Here is a 20,971-nt window from a genome sequence, read left to right on the forward strand (position 1 = left end):
TCATCACTGTATCTTGCTAATCTCTCTCCCTTATTTTACAATTTAAGAAAAGTAACTTGTGACACTAGCCAATCTGTCTAACAAATACATTTACATAGGTTTCTGTTCATATTTCGAAACAGGAAAAGCCTTTTTGAGAATTTAAGGCATAATTTCATTTAAAACTTTCAAAGAATGAAAAGCAAAATGAACAAGTGTCCTGTTTATAGATCACACTCTGCTGATTCTAGCTAGTTTTTTTCTTTAGAGTGAATTCATAAAGGTGTTCTTTTTGTATAGTTTCAGAACTATACTTGGGTTCTTTGGCTCTTGACTTTACCAAATCTACGGGTGCATTTGACCAAGTTAATATCATGTGACATCCATGTGATTAATTTTAAACACTGTCTTATAATTATGTCTCTGCTTACACACTAACAAAATCATGAGGGTTTTGTTATAATGTCCTCATCTAAACAAATTTATGTTATAAAAATACCACAACTGTGCCCCTACCCCAGACCCGCAAAACTACATTTTGCTGGCTTGCAGTTCAGCTATGATATCGTTAATGACAAGTTAGCACTGACTGACATAAGTGAATGCCTACAAAAGATTCCACAATATATTTCAATGCATTGATATAGACATTGTATCCATTGTTTGGTTGTTCCCACCTTCTTTTGACTCATAAAATAGAAATTGCAAGGTGAAGATATTCATTGTTGTTGTTTTTTACAGCATATGAGAGAGATATTTGTTTTTATAGGTAACAGAAATATTCTTAACTCATCCAATTCCGTTGACAATTCAGTCTCATTTTATGGAATCAATTGATATGTTAATTCTCAAATTATCCACCCCTCTCTGCCTCCTCTTTGGATTACAGCATCTTCTTTTAGTTGCATGCCGTGCATAGCCAACGTATTGTGTGTATTTGGGTGGCTTCTCGTTTTGCAAGCTCCTGACACATCACATTACATTTGCTTGTCTTGCTCTTCCATGCACAACCGTGTCTCTGTTGGAGGAAAATACTAATTTTCAAATACTTGAATTCTGTCAGTGTTTGAGTTGTCTTATTTTTCAAGCAGGAATCATGAGCTTTCTCTCCTTAGAGTGAGTCAAATGGTACTTGTGGCAACTGTTAGGTTTGTCTCAATAAACAAATGCATAAGATGTACTTAAAGCAATATGATGGAGTTTATTAGCCTGACCTGTAGGACCAGAAACTCCATAAAACCTATTCAAATACTGGAAACTAAATTATATGCTCCGTCCAAGAGGTTGGAAGCCTCAGAGTATCTGAGGCAATGATGATCTCTAGCCTGAGGTCCAGAGCTTAAATGTTCCATGGAGACATGAGTATGAGTCCATATTCAATGGCTGAAGAGATTGAAATCTTATTCCCTGACAGTGGCGGAAACAAAAGCATGCATCCAGTCAAGGATTAATGCCGCATCTTATCTTTCCAGTCTGTCAGCTCTTTGTTCTGCTTAGATCCCTGATGTAGTGACAGAACTAGCTACATCCAGAGTGGCTCTTCCCTCTCAGTTCTTTGGTCTGGAACCAGAAACACACACAGACACGCTCTGAAGTGAGTCTTACCAATTCTCAAGTTGTCCTTCCATTTTGTCATATAGACAGCAAAGGTGAACTATCAGATTGATCAAAATATTCGGGAAACTTTTGACCAATAAGATTATCATTCAGTAAATATTAGCTATTATCACCTTATTAGGTTGACTGCTTCAATTCTCTTTAAAATATTCTCATAGGAATATAACAATCCACTGATTATTGAGCTCAGTGAATTACTCATGACTGAAACTCATTTGCATAAATCCCTCCAAAATAGTGCTATTTAGTTTTTATGTGTCCATGGAAAATATTGGCACTTTTATTTATTGGCCAGTCATAAAGGTTTTTATCACTTTTGCAAGTTCTTTAAAAGCTTTTTTTTTTTTACCAATTTAGTTCATTTTTACTTTATGTTCATGTGGGTTATGTGTGCATGTGTGTGGCTGTGTGTAGGGTTGTACGTGTGTGTGTGTTCATGTGTTTGCATGTGCTTGTGAATGTGTGGGTGTATGTGTTGGTGCATTTGGATCAGAGACAGAGCTGTAAAAGTCAACTATCACTTTCCATCGTTTCGGCTCCAGGTTTTCAGCGTCAGTTGAATGATTTGACAGTGAGTGCCATTAGCTGCTGAGATATCTTCCCAGCCTGTCTTTTCCAAATGCTCGATTTAATTTTCTTGGTAGTATGCATTTTATTTTCTAATTTATTATACTAAATTTAATATTATAACTTCATTATCTTTTCATTATTTCAGCTGATTTTCCTTTCTTATTCTTAGATGCTTTAAATTGAGTTTTTTAAAATCATGATTAATTTATCATGCCTTCAGATTATTCATTCTACTAATATACCTCTGTGACTAAGTTTACAACTAATGTACTTGGAAAGGCATTGCTATTGATTTGAATGAAAATGGTTTTCTATTTTATTCCAATATTTTTGCTGATCTGTGGGTTACTTAGGAAAACATTTGTTAGTTTTGATGGAATCTATCACCTTTTTACATTTGCTTCATGAGATTCCTAGTATGCATTGTCTTAGGAAACATGGTCTTCCTATATTTTTCAGGTTTTATTTGTTGATTTGTTGTCTGTTGTTGGTTATTTTTTTTGTGCCTCCAACTTAAAGACAACAAGAGATGTATTTAATTTTCTATTTTTAAGTCTTGTACCTTTTGAATCTGAGACATTTTTTCAGGGAATAGAATAAGAGGTTTGAATTTTCCTGGGCAAGTCAGAGTTACGTGATACCGTAGTTGGCTTCAGTTCACCTCTACTTTGATATCTAATGTTTTGTATAAAAGCCTAATGTTTAAAGAGAAATTTGCCAAAGAATAAGCCAGTGTTATATTCCAAGCTGGTGGGAAATGTTTTTATGAACTAAGTTGGCATGTGTGAGAAGTTTATGAGCTTTTACTTCTCCAAAAATATTGAGCTCAGAAACTGGCAGTCAGAATACAGCCATATGAAGAATATGTACCTGGGAAAACGCACAATTGTTGTTCTCCATGATTGCCCATTTAATGTGCCTCTCCATCTTGTTTTTCCCAAAATTAAATCACACATGGACAAAGATCTCTTTATTTGCCCATTCACAACTGTTGCCATAGTTGAGTTTAGTCTCAGGATCAAGTTCTCTCGTTACAGGTATGTCTTGTGTATGTTTTTTGTTTGTTTGTTTATGGGAGCCCATGACTACAATCATCTTTCTTCTAAACAATAAGTTTAAACTCTTTGGAACATTTATTTTCCTTTCCTACTTAATATTCCTTGTACACTTTACAAAGTGGATTCCCATCCTTCTTGTTACCTCCAAAAAAAGTATGCCGAAGAATGTGGGATAATGTCTATATTTAGCATGAGAAAATTTTAAAAATGGGCTTATTTTATTTTATCAGCCTTATTTTTTAGTAACACATATGGTAACTTAAAATTTAACACTTTTTACCATAATTTGATAATGAATATAATGAAAGTACCAGTATTTACTACCTCAGACATTTCTGCATAATTATCAACTGCATAATGATTATTATGTGTGCATACACATGCATACACAACCCAGATAAGTATTAAGCAAAATTAACTAAATTATTAAAATGTTTTTTAAAGAACTTGCAAACGTGTAAAACTTTTATGACTGGCTAATGAATAAAAGTATCAATATTTCCCATGGACACTTAAAAACTAAATGATGTTATTTTGGAGAATTTTACTACACATACACATGCATGCACACACACACACACACACACACACACACACACACACACAGTTGACAACCCAAGGTTGGAGTTCTTCAAGCCCCTGGGTTGGACAGACCTACCTTTAATATTTTGCTAGATGGAGATTGTATAAAGCTGACCTCTACATTTACATCTTGATATCAGTTTATTGGTGCAGCTCTCAGACCTTATCAGAGATTTTTTTGTGTGTGTGCAGTAGACAGTAATTAACACAGAAGTTCACAAATTATCAAACTGCAGAGAGTAAGGGTTTTTGCAAGCACAGACAGAAATGCGGTATCTAGATTACATTACAGGACCTTAAGGCTCCAGGTGAGAAGATTGCAATAGGCAGAGACTAGAGAAGAGTAACAGGGAATAGCTACCTAAACCCTATATTTTCAACAAACCACAGCTAGCTGCAGATACTTGTTATCGGGAGAATAATAGAAATCAAAGTAAAGCATACCAGAAAAATCAAAACACACCCCATATTTCCAACTACATAATTTCACCTAAGCCTGAATTTCCACAGTAGATTTCTTAATTATTGCAAACAGAATGTGGTCGTCACAAAGTAATCCACATTATAACAAGAAGGTGGGACAAAAACTAACCTCTGCATTGACTGTATATGACCAAAATAACACATAAAGTAAGACCTAAAATAGCTTTTCAAATAATAATAAAGTTAATAAAACTTCCAAACTTTTATCTTACTGTACCTTATATAAATTATATAAAGTACCTTATAGAAATTATGAAATTTCTTTATATTATTAAAGTTCCTTTTGCATTAATAATCATGACATGATTATTAAAACATGTCTTTAAAACATCATATCTGAAATTACAGAAACCATAAAGTTAGGAGAAAGCAAACAGTGGCAACTTTTAAAACTGGGCTGAACGACACCTTTTGCTGCCAAGAGCAGGAGAACATTAATCACTGAAGCAAAGATCTTGGAGGATGTTGTGTGGGCTCCAAATCAAAAGCCTATTCATATGTCCTACCTATGAAAGCCAAGGTGCAAAGTATACCATTTTGTAAATAAGTCCATGAATTAATGTATTTTGATTTGGGCCAACTGAGTTAAACAAGTTAGGCAAGCATAAAGCAACTGCAGCCAGAAGAAGACTCACTGAATCATGATAAACCTCACAGTGAGGAATACAGGAGCCAGACATTAAGACGGCTAACATAACAGGCTCCTACAGAACTTCTTACATTTGAGGCAGGGATGAGTTTTAGCAAGAAGCCCATGAATGTGCTGTGTATGGTTTTCTTGCTCTAGTAAAAGAATCTATTGATTGCAAATGTTTTCCTCAGTAAAATATATTTACTAAAGAAGACGAAATTTATTGAGCTTATATATAATGTGCATAGTGTGTGGTTACCTCAACGATGACTGAAGGAATCCAGTCCACACTAGAAGACATTCATGCAAGTGTTTGACAGGAGTAACTTACTAAGAAAAAGAATCTCTTCAAGGCATGGTCTATGCAGAATCAAGAGTTGCAGGTTAAAACATATATTCTCACTAGTGAGTGGGAATTTCTACATAGTTCAGGCCCCAAGCATACAGTCAAGAAAAATCATCTTTTTTAAAAAAAAATCAGATAAATATGTAAATAAACAAAAATATTATCTCATGTCATTGGTATAAAAGTGCAGGACTGGAAATTTAAACTCCAAGATTTTGTTATTTTTTTTTAACAGAAAACCCAAGTTGGTAGTGCAGAGGTCCAGGCGATTTACCCCACCACACATTTCCCCTTTCAGTAGTGTCTGTGCTATGATGAAACATTCATTAAAGTAATAGATCAGGGTTAATACATAATCACTAGCTAAGGTTCATAGATAACTTTTATTAAAAATTTCTGGTTTTATTATATGATCTTATGGGTTTTAATAAATATGTAGTGCTGTTAGATACCCCGTATCCCATTTCTGTAGGCTACTGTGTTTGCCTGTGGTATTTTAACTTCATTTACCCTGTGTCCAGTAGACATGAAAATATTTAATACAGTATCTACGGTCAACTATTCATAATAGGACAAAGTGAATGGTCTGACTGGTCTGAACAAATTAAGTTTCATTCTGAAGCATTTAGTTTGGGGGAAACTGTAATAGTGATTATTTTGTAAGGTTGCTGTGAAGATTGAGTGGAACATTAGAACCTTTTAAAATATGTTAATGCAAACAAAGACTGCACTGAGATGTATACTAAATGTTTAATGTGAACTAGTATTTCTGGCCATGAAATCTGTTTTTCATCAGTTCCTTCAACTCTGGCAATTTCTTTTTAAATTTCATATAAGTAGAGCTAAATGTTTTAAATGAAATAACACATGGTATTCTATGAAATCTTGTAAAATTAATCTATTGGCATTATGCATCTTTTCTTCTGGACATGCACAAACATAGTGGTGCTCTCAGTGAGAAATATTTGTGCTTTGTTTTTATTTTCCCAAAATATTTATAACCATTGAACCTTATGATGACAATATATACTATTGTTTTATACTAAAACAATATACTAACAATTACTATAATATTTTAAATAAAATATTATAATATTTTAGTTTAATATATTGTTTATACTATTATAATATACTTTAAAATATTATTTTAGTACTTGTTAGTATATTGTAGTAAAACTAAATTTTTAAGGAAGATGGTGTGTGTGTGTGTGTGTGTGTGTGTGTGTGTGTGTGTGTGTGTGTGCACTTGCATGCAGGTATGACATGAAGGAAGCTAGAACAGGATGACAGATCCCCTGGAGTGTGTCATAGGAGCTTGAAGCTGCCCAGCATAGGTGCTGTTAAAAAATGTTCCAGCCCTTTTTGGTTTGTTTGTTTTTTCTTTTCTTTTATTGGATATCTTCTTTATTTACATTTCGAATATTATCCCCTTTCCAGGTTTGCCCTCCAAAAACCCCCATCCCATCCCCCTCCCTATGCTTCTATGATGGTGCTCCCCCACTTACCCAACCATTCCCTTCTGTGTCCTTGCCCTAGCATTCCCGTACCCTGGGGTATCAAGCATTCACAGGACCGAGGTCCTCTCCTCCCATTAATGCCCAACCAGGCCATCCTCTGCTACATATGCGACAGAGGCATGGGTCGCTCCAAGTGTACTCTCACTGTCAATAAGACAAAATGGCAAACAACAGATTGGGAAAAGATTTTAACAATCCTACATTCCATAAAGAGCTAATATTAATATATATACAAAGAACTCAAGAAGTTACACTCCAGAGAACCAAATAACCCTACTAAAAATGGGGTACAGGGCTAAACAAAGAATTCTCAGCTGAGGAATATCGAATGGCTGAGAAGCACCTAAAGAAATGCTCAACATCCTTAGTCATCAGGGAAATGCAAATCAAAACAACCCTGAGATTCCACCTCACACCAGTCAGAATGGCTAAGATCAAAAATTCAGGTGACAACAGATGCTGGTGAGGATGTGGAGAAAGAGGAACACTCCTCCATTGTTGGTAGGTTTACAAACTAGTATAATCACTCTGGAAATCAGTCTGGAGGTTCCTCAGAAAACTGGACATTGCACTACCTGAGGACCCAGCTATACCTCTCCTGGGCATATACCCAAAAGATGCTCTAACATATAACAAAGACACATGCTCCACTATATTCATAGCAGCCTTATCCATAATAGCCAGAAGCTGGAAAGAACCCAGATGTCCCTCAACAGAGAAATGGATACAGAAAAGTGCTACATATACACAATAGAGTATTGCTTAGCTATTAAAAACAATGACTTCATGAAATTCTTAGGCAAATGGATTTAAATACAAAATATAATCCTGAGTGAGGTAGCCCAATCACAAAAGAACACACATGGTATATACCCTCACTGATAAGTAGATATTATCCGAAAAGCTCAGAATACCCAAGACACAATTTACAGACCACTTGAAGCTCAAGAAGAAGGAAGACCAAAATGTGGATGCTTCAGTCCTTCTTAGAAAGGAGAACAAAATACTCCCAGGAGGAAATATGGAGACAAAGTATGGAACAGAGACTGAAAGAAAGGACATCCAGAGATTGCCCCGCCTGGGGGAATTGATCTCATATACAAACACCAAATCCAGACAATATTACAGAGCCAAGAAGTACAATATGACAGGCGCCTGATATAGCTGTCTCCTGAGAGGCTCCTGACAAATATAGGGTCCTTTTAAAGAGCAAGAAACAAGCATTCTCAGTCTTTCTGTCATTTTTCCAGCTCTATAGTAATCTTTTAAAAGAATTACAACATAAAGTGATATTGCAAACAATTTGAATCAAATTTCAATAATTCAATGAATTAATGGTGTCTGAAGACATTAGCTTCTATTTGTTATATATATATATATATATATATATATATATATATATATATATATATATATATATATATATATATATATCTGCCATGCTAAGGATTGAGTCTACGCTTTATATTACTGTACAAGCATTCTACTGCTGAAACGTTTATCTAGGCTTTTTAAAACTTTTATTATAAGACAAAGTCTTACTAAATTGACTTGTGCTCCTTAGTAGCCCAGGCTATCCTCAAATTTCTCACCTGTCTCCCACCAGCCTAGGGTTACAGGTGTGTGACACCCATCTAATTTTTTATTTTAATGATTAATTGATCATGAGAAATATGAATTTTTATATGGAATATGCAATATGTCCTAAGCTAAGCACAAAGCAGAACTTCGCAAACACCACACACTGCCCATTACTTTTGGCATCTTGTATCCAATTCACTTAGAAGACAGATAAGAATCATCCATTTAGAGAAAGAAACTTGAAATCTGCCAAAAAAGCTTTCAGAATGTGTCTCTGCTGATATTCAATGACTTCTCTTATTCAAGAATTTTTCCTTCTTCTTTTATGAGTCTCATCATCTCCCTTTCCCTTTCAGGCCACCCAATATTTAAGGGAAGGATTTTGGCCCATTGTCTAACTTAGTTCCTTAGATTATTGGATAATGGGTATTCATCAAATGCCTATTGTCTCTTATTGGCTGAAAATATACCAACCAAAAATATCAATTAAATAATATTTTATGGGACTAGCTTTCCATAAAAGGGGCTATATTTACTAATAATATGCATAATAAATTGTATTTTAACAATTATTGGGGAAATTACTTAATTTAAGTAGAATGGGCAGACACTGAGGAACTGAGGTTTCTTTGAATAGATCTTAGAGTGAAATGAGTAGCCAGCAATTGCAGCATGAAATTCTCTTTCTCAAGAAAAAGCAAACATTTTTCAAAACTTTTTAAGTTACAGGTATAGGTGCGTTTGATAGTAACTAGTAACTAGGAAGATATTTTTGGTCTCTCTCTTTAATGACTTAAAACAAAAAGATAAGGCATACGGAGGAGGCATTACCAACTCCTCCACTTCCGTGCTTAATGAAGAGCCCTAGGAGGAGTAACACCCTCTCTCAGTTAGTTAATACAGTGAATTCCATCCTGTCCTGGGTCAGTTTGATGTCTTGTGTTCTAAATTTTTGACCAGAAATAAAAATAAATGGTAGAGAAACGCAAGTGCCTTAGCATGAGTCCATGCCTCATCTTTCAGTACACGACAGTAGGCAGACTTCTCAGCAAAAGAAAAGTAAAGCCTACTTCAAGAAACTCATAGGTAACAGCTTGGAAATCACGTTTGGATGGCATTTTGATTCGCCTCAACAAAATAGCAAAAAAAAAAAACTAATTAAAACAACATAGAAACTGTAATTAATTTATGAGCTTTGTGAAGAATTAGAATTTGTCATCAGCACCAATACTACTGTAACTATTAGAATAACCCAAAGAAATCTGGACAGCTATTAAGTGATGATTTAATTAATTAAAAGAACAATGAGGTGTGGAGAACCTAGGGGGATTGCTCAGTTGCTAAAATGTCTGCCACTCAAATGTAAAGACGTGATCAAGAGATCCCAGAAATCAATATAAAAAGCTGAAAATGGCGGCAGGTGTCTATAATCCAAGTCTGGTGAAACAGAGACAGAGTAGCCTGATGATGGTTGGTCAATGAGATTAGCTGAATCTATGAGATTGAATTTCAAACATCTCTTTGAAACTAAGATAGAGAGCAATAGAGGAAGACACATTATATAGGTAACCCCATAGACATGCGCGCACACACAATCTCTCTCTCTCTCTCTCTCTCTCTCTCTCTCTCTCTCTCTCTCTCTCTCTCTCTCACACACACACACACACACACACTCGTATACAGGCATGAACATATATTATACATTTACACATAAAAATAGAGATGAACACTGGCATAGGTTGTGGATTAAGGGCTCTCTTAGACACTGAAAATGTAACTGTGACTCTGACTAGTAATTTTTATGTTATGAAGTTTATAAGCTTTATATATCCTAGCTTCTACATCCTATAAAAACTGTAATTTGAAAGACAGGATGGGGGTTGGGGATTTAGCTCAGTGGTAGAGCGCTTGCCTAGGAAGCGCAAGGCCCTGGGTTCGGTCCCCAGCTCCGAAAAAAAGAACAACAACAAAAAAAAAAAAAGAAAGAAAGACAGGATGAAGCAGCAAGGAGAATGGGCACAAATGTCTCAGATGCAACCTGCCGGAGCTACATGCACGTAAACAGAAGGGCGATGAGTGAAGCAGGCAGTAATAGGGAGCAGGATAAGAAGAACAAGTTTGTGAGAAAATGAAAAAGGATGAATGGAATCCCAGGCATTAGGTGGAGAATACACGTACAGATCCTTGGACAGGCGCAGAAGGGAAGGCAATGATGTACAATGAGTGCAGGTGGATCTGAAGACTAAGGACTAAACACTTGATGTTTAGCTCCTTTTGGTAATGAGACAAAGTGTATAGGACAGTGCTTCACGACCTTCCTAATGCTGGGACCCTTTATGACCCTTCTTGTTGTGGTGACCTTTAACCCTTAATTAGTTCTAATATTAATTCATAACTATGTAATTTTTGCTACTGCAAAGAATCTGAATGTAAATGTCTTTATTTTCAAATGATCTTAGGAGACCCCTGTGAAAGGATCATTTGAACTTCTGAGAGTGTCATGACCCACAGGATAAGAACCACTGATATAGGGATTATTGTGACAAAATACATCTTGTAACATAGCCCTCTTAGTGTTAGTAATACAATCATCCTAAAACTATTGTCTCTGAGTGGATTTACAATTGTAACAGCCATTCTTTTTGTGTAATTTTCAATAGCAGTAGTTGTAACTTCTCACAATAGATGGGAGGAGAAGAAAAAAACATGTGTTCAACTCTAAAGGATTATAGTAATTATTTATCTGACATGAGTGTAAGAAGGAAAAGAAGGTATGGAAAAGGTGATGGAGCCTTTCAATGAAGCTCTCAGAGGAAATGAGGCACATTCAAGAGTACAGAGTGAGAGGATGAAGTGACTAGGGATGACAGTTGGAAGATGGCAGTTGCTAAGTGGATAGCAATGTGGTGGTCTTTCTAGTAAATGATGAGAAAACACAGTAATGTGCCACCAAGACAAATGAAACATGTGCTTGGAGAATCATGTCACTGGGAATGATGGCATGGGTATGTGTGGAGGGTAGGGAGATCCAGGAACAAAGTTGAATCCAAAACCCCAACCAGTAAGTCAAGGGGAGATGTTGTGGGTAATTAAGTGAAGAATTTTAGTACAAAAAGAAGTGAAGTCCAGAACAGATAAACCTATTCCCTGAGCAACAAGACAAAATCTTTTGGGAGATAAAGTATTGGGAATGAATTCTCCCATCATTCAGCTATGTTTGTGAATGGCTGCCAGAGAAAACCTCTGTCCGGAGTTATAGTTGCATAATAAAGTAAAGGAAGGGAAATCTCCATCAAAACCAGAGCACGTGTGTTTATAGATTGGAGAACAGTCTTGGAAAAGCCTACCGGAAAACTGTATAGGATTGTGCGTGCAGGCAACACAGTCTGTTTGGGTAATGGTTTAACTAGGGTTTTGCTCCTACTAGTGTGTAAAACCTTGCAAGGCAGTGGGGGGAGATTCATGGTAGATAGCTCATTATAAGACGACAGCTGAACAATGTAAGCAATATTTTCATCGATTAACATCAGTGGGTGGAATATATATGTCCCACCTTGTAACAGTTATGTGATCCCTTAGAATCCAAAGGTAGGCTAACAAAGATTATCCTCAGAGTTACTGCTGGTTTGGGCTCATTTTTGCTATAGAATAGAAAGACCTTTTTAAAAAAACACTAATGCTGTTAAAGCAATCAGCCTAGTTTTTAATTCTGTAAAGAGTTCTAGCCAAAAGTCTTTGTGAAATGTTTTGGAAGAGGAGAAAAGGCTCCATAAAACCCCAGTTATGAGCTAATGCAACTTGTCATAATAGCTGATTCCCTGGGGTTTCTGATAAACAGGCTTAGCCTCTATTAAGAAAATTATCAGGAGACCAAAAGATGTTTACTAAGAATAAAGCAGCCTGGAACTGGTAATTAATCCTTCCTCACTGTTCAGTGTTGATTATGTCCTCGGGAGTCTTACAAACTTGAGAACCAACAGTTCAAGATAGATTTTGAAAATTTCAAGAAGACCAAGTCAAAATAAAGGGAACGACTCAAGAAATTATCCATTTTTACAGGAAGAAATAGAAGTGCTATTAATTTGAAAACAGAGAACAGAGAAGTTTGAGGAATTATATTTTTGCTCTAATTTTATACTAAGACAAGTAGCTTTATCTGTCTGTCCATCCATCCATCATCCATCTAATCATCCATCTAACCATCCATCCATCCTTCCATTCGTCATCTAATCATCCATCTAACCGTCCATCCATCCATCTACCCATCCATCCATACATACATACATCTAATCATCCATCTAACCATCCATCCATCTATCTATCTATCTATCTATCTATCTATCTATCTATCTATCTATCTATCTATCTATCTATCTATCTATTTATCTATCTATCTATCTATCTATCTATCTATCTATCTATCTATCTATCTATCTATCTATCTATCTATCTATCCATCCATCTACCTACCTATCATCTACTTAAACAGAAGCTCATATATACTATCTGGCTTCAAACCCATGAATCAGAAGGTGGCCTGATTCTGACTCTCCTTCCTGACTACCCAATTTTTGAGATTTTAGGCATGGATCATTGAGTGCTGATTGTCAGATGCTGGCACTTAAACCCAGAATTATGCGTATATTAGGTAAGCACTCTACCAACATTCTCATCAAGTCTTGGCTTTTAAATTGTGATAAAAGTAAGGCATCGTTTAATCACTGGCTTAATAATGGACATTACAGAAGTATCAGTTCTGAAACTAATTTTAAAAATTCATCCAGAACTCTCGAGGAAGCTCTGATAGACTATGTCTATCTCATGCTTCCGTTGTGTGGCAATGTATACATGAAACCTAAATAATAAGAGAATAAAAAGAAATGTTATATATTTCCTGGATTTTTATCAACCTATTTATTATTCTAAAGAAATCAAGAGCCTTAAAAATACCAATAATAATACAGGTCTTAAAATAAAATCTAAGGAGGTGAGAGCTATTATTTTCTTCATCTCCTGAAGCCCCTCAGACAAGCTCAGTATCATGCAGAATCTGGAAATCAGGGGAAATATAATTGGCTTTCTCTTTCGTGTTCTACATATAATGTTGGATAATTAATATCTGACTTCAATATCCCCATCTGTGGGTAGTAATAATCATACAGCATCTGAGTGCCTTGGAAGAATAAAGAGTTTATGGAATGACTGACTCGGTGCAGGACATTTCTGCTAAACAGAACTGGTACCTGAAGCAAGATTTGACCTTTCAAGCCATAACCAAAAGTTGTCTCCACATGAAGGATCAGGAAAAGGTCCTGCTGCAGGGTGGCCTCTATTTTTTGAATGATATTCACAACTTCCTACCATACTTATTATCACCACTTCCAGTCTAAATAAAAGTGGTAGCAACAAAAGGAATATACTATGAATTAAGCAAAGAAATTAGAAGCAGCTGGGTGGTGAAAATGATGGATTAAGAGCTCTTAACAGCATAGGTGAAGAAAGACATTTTAAGGGCAGAGGAGTTTGGGAAAGTGCTATAAAGAGAAGGGGAAGGTCCTGAGAACAGACCTTCATTATCTGCTTTGCCAGAACCCAATTGGCTTTAGGAATGCAATACATCTATTTACATTGGTCATATATAAAAGATTCTTGATGCATACAAGTCAGGCTTCTAGAAGTCTATAAAATAGAATAGAGTAAAACATGCCACTTTTATTTTCTCTAGGACTTTCATAGTTCTGATACTAAGGAATATAAAACCTACAAACATAATTTTTCCTCCCTGTCTGTAATGAAACTCAATTTTATAAACCACTTCCTTTAAGAAAAGTTTAAAAAATTTTTTGGGGGGGTTGGGGAATATCTTGTTCTTATGTAATTTGATTTCTTGGGCTCTGTTAGATAAAAGAGGGAAAAATGAGCTTTTATAGAAAGAACACTCAGATCATATTTATATATTATTTCTAGAAATACTCCTTTTAAAATTGTTCGTGCAAAGGGCTCATTGTTCATTGTTATCAAAGCATTCCAGGCAATCTGAATAATTTTGGCTATCGTTTCTTACACAAAGGGAGACAGTTAAGTCTTTTGTAACATTCGAGATTTCAGTTAACATTAGTGAAAAGGGAACCATGTAATCCAAGATATGCAAAGTGAGGGGGAATTATTCCTTCTTAGTCTATTTACTTAAGAAACCCTCGCCTACAATAACCTCATGCCCATTCCCTTCTTTTCCTACCCGGCGAATTCGTTATAGAAGAGACATATGAAAACCAGCCTTGCTCTACTTAAATATTTTAAGGTGACATGTTGGCGATTACAACTAATTAGCATCATTGCAAGCTTCGTGTGCTGTGTAATTTGGATTATGCAGCAAAGCTTGTGTGACTATAAAATAATGCGTGGTTTTTAAAGACAGAGAAGCATTCTTCAGGGTAGGTTTTGCGAACAGAAAGTTGAGTGTTATAAATTACACCTCCCACAGACCAGAATTCATATCCATTGGTCAGAGGTAAATACCAAGGACTCTGTATGCTCAGTCACCCTGTGCCACTTCGTCAAGTCGGAGCCAAAGGTAAGTTTTTACACATGCTTTCTTCTTTCTCCCCCTAGTATAACAGCCTTTAAAAAAATAATTCAACATGCTTTAAGGTCTCCTGCTGGCTTTGATCGATACAGTGGGTTTGTTTTAATTTTGCTGCGGACTGTTGATTGATATTACTCTTGGAAAATCCAAAATTGTGGATTAGCTTAGGAATTAATAACATTGGGCAAGAGAGTTAATCTTAATAGTTGTAACAGATGGGAATAAAATTATAGTGGTTTGCAATATATGCCTTCAATCAATATCCCTTACACTAACCATAGCCTTTGACAGCAGAAAGACAATCTTGATTGATATTGATTGAAATAGTATGCAGAAGGAGAAAATGGTAGTATTTCATCTGTTTAAAATGTATTGATCATTATATGGCACTTTACATGTGGAATGTCCTTTTGTGATAAACATTTTAAAGTTTTAATGAAGTTGATGTTTCCAGACTATTTTAATATGATGCAAAGTGAGCCAAGAAAACCTGAAATATTCAACTACATGAAATACAAATATAAATGTATGAACAAAGAAACATCTTTGCGACAAAACATACTTAGATAATCTTAACAATTGTACTTCACACAAGCTGCCTGTCCTTGTCCTGATAGATTTTCTGCAAAGGCTAACTAAATGCTATTAAACACTCACATGCAGACATTCGAATTACAAAAGGAATGTAAAGAGAGAAACAGTATTAGTAAGTGCAAGTTTTCTTTAAATGATGAAATGTGTTAGAAATGTGCAGGGGACATTCTTTTCTGTGATAGCCATGCTGATACGTCACACCAGAGTGGGAGAACACGGTTCATAGAGGATTCGTGAATCGTGCTGTCCTACTAAGCATGACTGTTGGCTATGGCTCGTGAGGATTCTAAATCCTCAACCTGTAAAGCTACATACAAAGGCAACTGAAATAGAGCCAAGTTCAACCAGTGTGAATTTTACAAAATCTTTAGAGAAAGCATGGGAGCTGGGAGTAAGGAACTATTTGTCCTGATCTTGTTCTCGGAGGAATCAAAGATCATCCTGCTTATGTGAGCTACACAGAAGCTTGTTTCAAGTAACTGAATGCGCATTTAAGTCTCAAAAGTGATAGATCCCCTTCTGCAAGTGCGCTCAGAGGCAGTAACACCACAGACACTGTCCTTAAACTAGAAAATGAGTCTCAGATCATAAAATCTTTTCATATTTCCCATTGAGCAAGAAAATCTACTGTCTTGCATGGTGAACAATTGATTATTAGTGAATATTCTTGATATTACCAATGTAAGCATTGATCATTAGTGAATATTCTTGATATTACCAATGTAAACACTCAAAATTAAGCATGAGGAGTTATTTATCTTTTATTCTTAAATTTCTATTATTTTTATTCTTTTATTCTTAAAATTCTATAATCTAAGGGATATAAACACACAGAACAAAAACATTTGAAGCAATTATGCTAAGACTGTATTGGAGGCATTCCAAAGTCTTATAGTATAACGAGAAACAAATTATGCTTTCTCAACAATTACGAAAGAAATACTGAGTCCCTTTTATGTGTGTGCAAACCCCCTCATAGAGGGAAATTGGCAACTATTGCCTTTCTGACATGTATCATTGTTGTTTCTAAGTCAACATCTCGGTTATAGATAATTAAAACAAAATACCATGACATGAAAGTGACATTATATACTCTGCTAAAACATCAGAAATTACTGCATAAAATATTAATTTTGAAATATATCAAATTGTATATGCATTCAGATTTCCATGTCAACAAAGGACCGATAGGAGAAGTAGCCTTCATTAATTTGTTTGAAAAGGAAAAGCCTTAGGCTTGGGTGCACAGGAAGTGTATCAGTAGCTCAGTAATGACCTCTGAGTCTCCTCATCTATACAATGGCAAGATGGTCAATCTCCATCTTCATCAACACCCTCATCACACATCTGTACCCCAAAGTCAGTGAGAGTTCTAGGGCTTCTTACATGGTACAGAGAGCTCTAATGCTTATAATTATCAGCTAACCAAAGGCTTTGGGAATCAGTGCATTGCAAACATTTCACATCCTAGCACATTCTTCCCCATGAATAGCGTGAGGCATTTTTCACTGTAGTTTACATTATAGAAATATGAAGATGCGTGTGAATGGAACATTTGGCTCCTTGAAATTACCAATTTGCATGTGTTGTTTTTTAAATTATGCTTTAAAGAAAGATACCAGCTTGAGTTTTCTTAATTCCGACATTGATCAATCATTTCTATTTACTACAAACTATTTCTGAGATATCATGTTTTGTCTTTTACATTTTCTGTTTAAGAAATCTCAAAAGATGAGAATGGCAGCAAGAATTGTCCTGGTACTTATCATCATTGATGCTACATTGGCTGCACCAACCACAGAGCTCTTTAACTATGACTCAGAAGTGTACGATGCCATCTTGGAGGACACGGGGACCTTTTATAACTATGAACACATACCTGACAACCAAGTAGAGGTAATGACATCTCATACTTGAGGTTTTTAAATCCATTGCTTGATCACTGATAAAAGCTTTTTTTTACTGTCAAATATTACATTTTTTATTTGTAAAATGTATTTATTTAATCAGTTACTTTTTAGCAATAGATTTTGCTTACTTCTAAACAAAGGTTGGATCTCAATTTCCCATAAATATTTGGATACCGCATGTGCAACTTTTCCAATGTGAATTAGGGGACAGTGTTTTGGCTTCCAACAACAACAAAAATGGCACCGTTTGTGTGTGTGTGTGTGTGTGTGTGTGTGTGTGTGTGTGTGTGTGTGTGAGAGAGAGAAAAATTTGGGAAAGTTGTCTGTCTGCTTCCACCATGTGGGTTTTGGTGACCAAACTCAGGTAACTGCGGGCCTTTCTATGTTTAGCCATCTCCTTAACCCAATAAAACCAACAGCGTTTTCTATTAGTTACAACAGGTACATTTTAAAAATGTAATCAGCAATGCTGAGGAAAATATGAAGGAAATATGTGAGGTTAAGACGCACAAGAAGAAAAACAAAAGCTGGCAAAAAGAAAAAGAAAGAGAGCATTCTTGTTTAGAACTGTGCTGGGTACCAGAAGGAAATGTGCCTTTCTGAGTGGTTAATTTCTCTCCCCACAAGTAGAAGAGGCTTTGGCAAGGTTACAGTCTGTTACATAAATTTAATATGACATGTTTCTAATTAAAGGCTGGGCTCCCTTACACTTTCACATAACTAAAGGATACAGGCTAGTTCTCATGAGTCAGAAAGCAAACAGACCTTGAAGGATGATTAATCTGCAACATTGGCAAAAATGTAGATATAAATAAATAAGGAAGAAAATCAGATTAGCCTTAAAGGATTATTGTAAATTTTAAACTCTGTTTCGAGTGTAAATCCTTGAATTGTTGCTTTTTATGGCCATGACTACGAACTATCAGGACAAGATGAGACATTTAACTTATATAAAATTTAAGATGCCAAAATATGATACAATTCATGTTGCTCTATGAAATAAGAATCAGAACTTAAAACAAAACATTCACATTTCTCTCTTACAATCTCAGCCTAACTTTCTTCCCATATTTTATCTCATTTTTCTTCTGTTTTTAATAAAGTTTTAGTCTCTTAGCAGTTATCTGCCAAGATAAACATTTTAGCTCAGATATGTTTGATTCATTGCATATTTTAAAATAGAAAAGAAAGGAACCCAGGGACTAAACATTTAACTATTATCACCAAAGAATTCTGTTTGAGTATTTCTGAGGAGTAGAGTAAGAACTTTGTCCATTTCTTTCAGAAGAACCCAATGCATGGTGTAAGAAATACTTATTTAGTTCTGAGTCTTTCAGGTAAGACTGTGAAAAATATTTTTTTGGAGATAACAGTCTCTATATAAAATTTAAAACTAGTCATCGCTGTCAGAATCCTGCACACTGTCCCAACTCCCCCAGATATTCAGGGAAGTAAGTGGAGTATCTCCTGTTGTCAAGTCGTTTAAGGATATGCCTGTATAAAGATGACTTGCATACAACCTCCTCTCAATGAACAAATTCCCACATGCCTACCATGTGGTAAATGCCTCAACTATTGCCTCACGCTAATATCCCTGCTCTGTGATAGAATTTTATTTTAAAGCTCATTTCATTCCTCAAGGAAATTTTGAAAAGCCCTAACAACTTCCATTGGACAGATGTAACTTTAAAGACAAAGCCTTTAAAGAACTTGCCTAAGATTTAATGGCAAGGCTGCATCTACAAACAATATTACCTTAAAACAACAACCACAAATTCCATCAATCAATTCCTCTCCTTGCTTCCTACATTTTTCCAAAGTATTTGTTTGACTTGATATTGATTTTAACTGAACTGGATTCCAAATGCTCCGACATCACTAAAAGTGCCCAAAAGGGATTCACCTATGTTGTAGATAGCATTGGCTATAAACCCATTTCTCTACAAAAGAATGTCTCAGGACTATAAGGAATGACTGAGCATAGACATTCTACAATGTATGAATTGTAGAATGCTCTCGAGGACAGCCTAAACACATAAACATGAGCATATATTTACATGCGATGTCATATTATGTTTCTATCACATAGGTAACATATATCTCCTGTGGTTCTTAGGAAAAAACTTTTTTGTACTTGCCTAGATGATTCATCAAAGAGTGTAGCATTTGAATCTGATAGTCTTTGTGTAGCTTAACTATTTCCAATGACCATGGTTATTAAATGTTTTCTGTCTAAATTTTAGGTTATGGGTAGTTTATCTCTCTTATGGTAAAGGGAACTCCAAATTGTCTTAAAGAGAATGCTGACCTGTGAGTGATATCTATTTCTAGGAATATATTCCATAGCAACTGTGGTGCTGGAGGCATTTCCATCCTTCATCAGCAATCTATAAGGCTCCACCCAAATAGATTACTTAGTCCTATGCATTTAACTTTTCTTATATGATCTGCCTGGATCCCAGGTCTCCAATAAGAAGAAACATTGTCCTAGAGAATTCAAGAGGGGTTGTTGCTATAGTTGCTGTGAAATGTCAATGATTGTTGTCGTAAAATTATAAAAAAATTAAAAAAAATGGTTGTCTTTTATCCCCACTAGGTCTGACATGGTGGTGCCCCAAGATATCTGCTGGATATCTTGCCAGAAGCACACATTCCAATTCCGTGGCAGCCCAGACCAGTTGCCCCACAGTCTATTACACTTAAATCTACACATGAAAGAACACACAACACAATAACCTTAGATCCAACTGGTAAGATATAATTGCCCACCTAAACATACAAAGCCCAGTACCGTCCATCCCTTAAGAACATTAATAACAACCTGTAAATACACAGAGTGGAATCATGACGTCACCTGCCATGACTTCTCTCCCTCTCTCTCCTGTCTCTTCCTCCTTTCCATTCCAGTCTCCTCCTCTTCCTTCAAACTTCTCTCCCACCCATCCTTCCTTTCATTCAATGACAGGCCTCCTTCTATCCTGAACCTGCCCCTCAGCTGTATTTTACAAATTCATTGGGGAGAAGGTTCCGGTGAAGTCACCTGAGTCCTGAGTATGTGACAAGGCAACTGTTCTTGAGGGAGTGGAATTAGCTTCAAAATACAGATAACTCTGGGGCAAACACACAACAAACGATGACACATGGTGTTCTTATGAATATATAAATCTTAATGGGTTCTTCATAGGACAACCATCTTTCCAGTCTCAGTCATAGGAATTGAAATGTTTTATTACTTTTATTTTTTTTTACAGTCCAGTCATTACCCTTCTCCCGGTCTGCCCCCCCACAGTTCCACATCCTATTCCTGCTCCCCCTTGTGTCCAAGAGGATGTCCCCACCCACCTCCCACCCTTCCCATGACCCCCCTCCCACTCCCTGGGGCTCAAGTCTCTCTAGGATTCAGTGTATCTTTTCTCACTGAGGCCAGACCAGGCAGTCCTCTGCTGTATATATGTTGGGGTCTTATAACAGATAGTATTTTCCACCTGGTTGGTGATCCAGTGTCTGAGAGATCTCA

The 20,971-nt window shown here is 36.0% G+C and overlaps 1 protein-coding gene across 2 annotated transcripts in view; it reads left to right on the forward strand.

The window, feature by feature from the left end:
• The first annotated feature begins 11,302 nt into the window (after positions 1–11,302).
• The window catches only part of Epyc (epiphycan), a 37,514-nt gene continuing 27,845 nt past the window's right edge, over positions 11,303–20,971 (forward strand). Inside the window, 3 exon segments of one of the 2 annotated variants that reach the window (NM_001108088.1) lie at positions 11,303–11,331; positions 14,849–14,938; positions 17,264–17,440. In NM_001108088.1, the coding sequence (NP_001101558.1) occupies positions 11,323–11,331; positions 14,849–14,938; positions 17,264–17,440 (276 nt within the window). In that variant the 5' untranslated portion in view covers positions 11,303–11,322. 2 annotated transcript variants of the gene reach the window in all.

The sequence above is a fragment of the Rattus norvegicus genome, chromosome 7, assembly GCF_036323735.1.
Source record: "Rattus norvegicus strain BN/NHsdMcwi chromosome 7, GRCr8, whole genome shotgun sequence".
NCBI lineage: Eukaryota > Metazoa > Chordata > Mammalia > Rodentia > Muridae > Rattus > Rattus norvegicus.